Here is a 5,359-nt window from a genome sequence, read left to right as displayed (position 1 = left end):
CTGATCGGAATATACATACTTAAACCAGTTTTGTTAAAAGCATATCTGCTTGCCAACGTTGCAAGAGAAGGAAACCTGTGGTGACAGACATCAATTGCTGTCCCAATGCCTCTTCGAGTCATAGTGTGGCACGGTACTGGTGTGACATTGCCCAATTCCAGATTATCCAGACAGACCTCTGATGCCACGAAACGCTTGCCTCAAACCAAGAAGTGATGCAAGGGTGGTCGGTCGAAGCAGAACTGCCCTCGCTATTCCCTCGAAGCAAGGTCTGGAGGTCTGGGTCGCGGGCAACTTATTGTGAGCCCGTAAAATGCCCCTGCTCATTGCTGTAATGGGGAGGGCGGGTTAGACTCGGCAGATGACTACTGCGGAAATTAAACGCTGATCCGGGCCGTCATTGCCTCCGGCACTGTAGCCAATGCTCGTTCATAAGAGAGGGATGGAACCATTGTGGTGAAATGCCTATCCCAAGTTAACTGGGATTGGCTCAAAGCTGTGGAGCAAAGAATACCGGTCACAAGGGGGCAGACTTCACTGTTTACAGTGCTAATTACAAATGAGAGATAAAATTTTGAATGGTAGAGCGGAATACGTGCCGTGGGAACGTAGTATAACTCGCTCTGCGAAGAGGGCTGCAGCGGGATTGAGACCTTGAGTCAAACGGCTAGGCTAGTAAAAGGTCTGAAGAAGGACCAAACCACAAAGACGCCTTCACTCAAGAGTCCTGATGACTTTTTAACGGAGAACTCTCTGTTCTTCTAGAGGCTCAATTTCGTGAAATCAGGTGATGGTTTCGCCTTCATACCCTCTACTGGTGAGAAGGGAATGCGAGAACCACAGTGTCAAGGTACAACTGGTTTGTTGCCAGAAATGTGGCTAATGAAGATGCCCCAAGGACCAATTTCAAATGAATATTTAAATGGCACTTAAGTTTAGTTGTGGATTGTTGTTTGAATGCCATTTAACTTTCGTTGGGTTTCAGATCAACTTTGTTTAAATATGCCAAACAATTGGCAGCACTGCTGTATGTTCCTTGAAATTGTTGTTGCATTTGCTTGTTTCTTTACATTTTGTACTGAACAGTTGATTGTTTTTTGGTGGGATTTGGTGGGATTGATAAACAACCTACCAGTCAATCTCGGATATTTGGAGCAAACACAGGGTTGCATATCTCATATTTAAATAGCCAATATTGGCCATTTGAGTACAGATTAAATGTACGATCTGTAAATTAAGAGTGACAGTTAATCAACAATCTCTATTTAAGTAGGCCATCTGATATTGGGCCTAAGATATGCCATTGAGTCTTTTGACAGTCTCAAATCGCCCGGTCCGGATGGCATCCTACCTATTGTACTTAAAGATGGTGTTGAGCTTTAGTTGGCAAGAGCTGCCATCAAAGTGACAAGCTTGTAGTTATTTATTTATAGGAAATTTGCGAAATATATACAAAAATATGCAAATATGCAAACATGCAAAACATGTGAAAATATTCTAAACATAATAGGTCCAAATTAACTCACTTCCGCCTATAATGAGTTTCTACCCAGGTCCAGACTTTCTGTGATGTTAAACAAAAATAATCACTTGTATAAATATCCAAGCTCTACTTCTCATAAATAATTTTTAACTATTTCAGCTATTTGGGGATATATTTTTCTCATTCTTTCCACCACGCGAGCGGATCCCTATGGCTCTCCAATAAATCTTCTTGAATATATTGATTACCCTCGACTATGTCAGACGCAAAAAAAACGGGAAAATTTTAGAATGATAACGCCCGAGTACGAAATTAAGGAAAATAGGGGGGTAGAGAGGGTTCTTAAGGGGGTCTGTGTAAAGTTTGAAAGCGCAGAACCTTATAGTTTTTAAATAATTTGTTATTAAAGTTTGTAATTTTAACCATCTTGTATGGGACTATTTCACAACATATAATGCACTTTCCACTAAATTTACACATTATTTACACACAATATATGTGCAGTTAGAGTGTGCACGATCAAACAAATAAATACTTACATATAGTATATTACAGGTTTTTATGAAAAATTAATTGTTGTTTAATTATTATTAGAGTACATGCAGAATATGTGCAAATGGCAGCAGGACTGTGTTGCCACATCTAGAAAAAGTGGAAAGCAAGAGCAAAAGAAAATGCGATTAAAAAGAAAATATGATAAGGTTCTTTTGTTCAGATAAAAATAAGTAGTAGGGGGATTGGGGTCATATTCCCCCATAAAATACTGACACACATGTTTAAGGCTTTTATCTATATTTTATTGCGTCAACAAGTTTGAGGAAATTACGAGCGTTTTGCGCCACAGATATTCTACAATTTTATCCGCAAAATTATGAGGATTATTGTAGTTGTCTCTATTGAAAAATCTTTTAATCACACGCCATTGCGATTCGATCCTTTTCGTATGCGTGGCGTCGTCTGCCACAAAGGGGTTATCCGGATCGCTATGGTTTACTTTTCTGTGCTCATATCCATTGTCCGCTAGGTAATCGTACGCCTTCCAAAAATCGGTACAAATAATTGTTCCCTCGGCTACATGTTTTTGAATGAGGGGTATGAGCACCTCAGCGGACCGGACATTTTCTGGGCAGACTTCCAACCACGGATCGTCGCTGCCGTCCTCAACCATTCCTAGGACCCAATGGCCATCCACTCTCCTGCCTAAAACAAAATATAAATTAAAGAATATGTTTTTCTAAATACATTATTGGTACCTTTGTGGTATTTTCGCTTCCCGAACTTGCTCTCGTCGATCTGAACAATTCTACCGGCGCCCCCAATTTTGTCTAACTCCTCCTGCTGATCGACTTGATATAAAACAACTGCCTCACGACATTAGTTGTACCAATCGCAGATGGTGGCGCTAGACACAACGATTCTCTCGGTAATGCTTTCTTTTCGGACTTCAGCCCGGTTCCAGTGCGAAGCGTAGGCGTACATTACGTAGAAAATGTCTGGTAGTGGAAGCTTGGATTTTCAAACCACGTACCAGTGGCCCTAGAAACGCCCGATCTTGAACGGCAGCTCCCTTTGCGACATCGAAAACTGCAGACCGTGTTGTTACCCAACGGTGAAACCGTCATTGGGATTTTATGCGTACGGCATAATCTCGTGGTCAAAATTAGACCCTGTGCCTCTGCGAAAGCGGTATAGTTTTCGCGCGTATCAAATATCTATGATACCTTTAGAAGGCTCCACATTCCGCGTACTTCAGCGACGCACAGCGCAGTCGCATTTTGTGCATAAAAACTTGCTTGCTTTAAATAATACGATAAATATTTAGTAGATGTATAAACATAAGCACTTGATACTTTAAAAACATACCTGCTTGATCGTCAGCCACTTTTGTTTAAATAAATAATAATGTATAAAACCCAGAGCTCACAAACAACGCTGAAGTAACGATTGGAAAAGAATATAATACCAAAGCAGAGAAAGAAACGTTACTTTGAATAAAACTAACAGTACAATCCACATTGGCACCCATTAAAAGGGGTAACAAATCTCTCTGGAACAAAAACATAACATAAATAATAATTTTTACTTGCGTCCACAGTATTTTTGCGTAGAATTCCTTTCTGCGTAGGCGGCCTTCGGCCGCGCTTTGGGATTATAACCCTTACTAAATAGAATTCTCCTTTTGGTGTGCACCAACTGGGGCTACCGCTCCAGTGATGTAACCTTGGGAAAGGATGAGGTAACTAGAATTCCCTTTCTGTGTGGTAAACCTGGGGCTGCCGCCCCAGTGATGTATATGTATATTAACGCAATAAAATATACATAGAAGCCTTAAAAATATGTTTCAGTATTTTACGGGGGAAAATTACCCCGACCCCCCCCCCCCCCCCCCCCCCTTACTATTTATTTTTATCTGATTAAAAGAACTTTATCGTATTTTCCTTTTAATCGTATTTTCTTTTGGTCTTACTTTCCCCTTGATTTTTTTAGATGTGGCAACACAGTCCTGCTGCCATTTGTTTATAATTTGCATGTACTCATAATAATTAAACAAAAATGAATTTTTCATAAAACGCTGTAATAACCCTGCAGTGAAACCCCAAACTAGTCGGGAAAAATACTAATTTACAACTAGAATATCCTGACTGAAACATATCTAGTTCGAAAATGAAGAGACTTGTACCAAGTACAAAACGATTTATTCATGCCCGGTTTTATTTGACTTCGTCAGTTTAATAAAATAAAGTACACAAAATATTACAACTTTTATTTGGGTATATTGTAAACCGTTAAAGCGAGTACGTACTCGCATTTATACCATGCCTGTTAAATAATGATTAATAATCATAATGATTAATAATTAAAGCATGTTTTTTTTTTGTATAAACGTTTAATGATTAAATACCAATATCAGCACCTTTTAAATGATCATTAATTAAATAAAAACTGTTAATTAATTAATTAATTTTAGTTACATGATAACTTTGTTATTTTTGATCAATTTAAATTATTTTGACTTTTTTTAATTACACGATTAATATAACTATTTGATTATTTTTAATTATCAATCAACAAGCCAAACTACAGACAAAAATTTGGAATATTTAATAGCAGCATGAATTATTTATTTATTTTATTCTTATCTTAATCTCAAATTTTAAGCGCTAATTATTACTTTTATACAATTTAAAAAGAAACATGTAATTTAATGATAACTTTCATTTTTATTTAAGTTCACTCGACAATGAACTAAAGTATTTATTTTATTTTTAACTAAAATACTTTCTTTTTCATATTCAATGTTATTAAAAAATATGAAATATATAGTATATATTGTAACTGAAACCTTTTACTTTCAATAACAATTAATAAAAAATGCGTTTAAATTTATGTTCCAAAGTTTGAAATATTTATGTATTTACTAGCAGAGCACCCGACGTTGTTCGGGGTAAACAAATCAAAATATATAACAGTAATACAAATATTCAGTTCAGCACAAATTAGAGGAGGAAAACTATTTTCTTCAACTACTATATATTGATCTTGTTCATTACTAATATAAAGTGGATTAAGGTAACGATAGAATATTAAAATTTAAATTAGCCTACTATGGTAGATTCCGTTTAGCTTCCTATTCGCTTAGCTCTTTTAGTATAGCTGCACTTTTCCGGTAGAATGCTTATTTCAGAAGTAGTTTTATTCATTATACATGCGCATGTTTCGTTTCAGAGCATCGCCGGACCAATAAAATGATTTAATCCCTCCATTCCAAAATGGTCTAAAGACTTAAAGGTTTAAAAAAAACTACCCAGTTTTAATATCAGAGTGGTCTAATAGTTGAATACATATTTATCCCAGTTTTACAAACACATTTATATA

The 5,359-nt window shown here is 36.8% G+C and overlaps 1 protein-coding gene across 1 annotated transcript in view; it reads right to left on the bottom strand.

Annotated features, from left to right (window-relative positions):
- Window positions 1-2,279: 2,279 nt before the first annotated feature.
- LOC118733612 overlaps window positions 2,280-5,359 on the bottom strand; it is a 23,749-nt gene continuing 20,669 nt past the window's right edge. The window contains exon 2 of the mRNA XM_036463078.1: window positions 2,280-2,683. Within this exon, the coding sequence (XP_036318971.1) occupies window positions 2,280-2,683 (404 nt within the window). The remainder of the gene's footprint in view (window positions 2,684-5,359) is intronic.

Source organism: Rhagoletis pomonella, unplaced genomic scaffold (genome assembly GCF_013731165.1).
Source record: "Rhagoletis pomonella isolate Grant_MI unplaced genomic scaffold, Rhpom_1.0 Rhpom_scaffold_00001, whole genome shotgun sequence".
Lineage (NCBI taxonomy): Eukaryota > Metazoa > Arthropoda > Insecta > Diptera > Tephritidae > Rhagoletis > Rhagoletis pomonella.
Note: the sequence above shows the minus strand (reverse complement) of the source record. Positions and strands in the feature narration are given on the sequence as shown.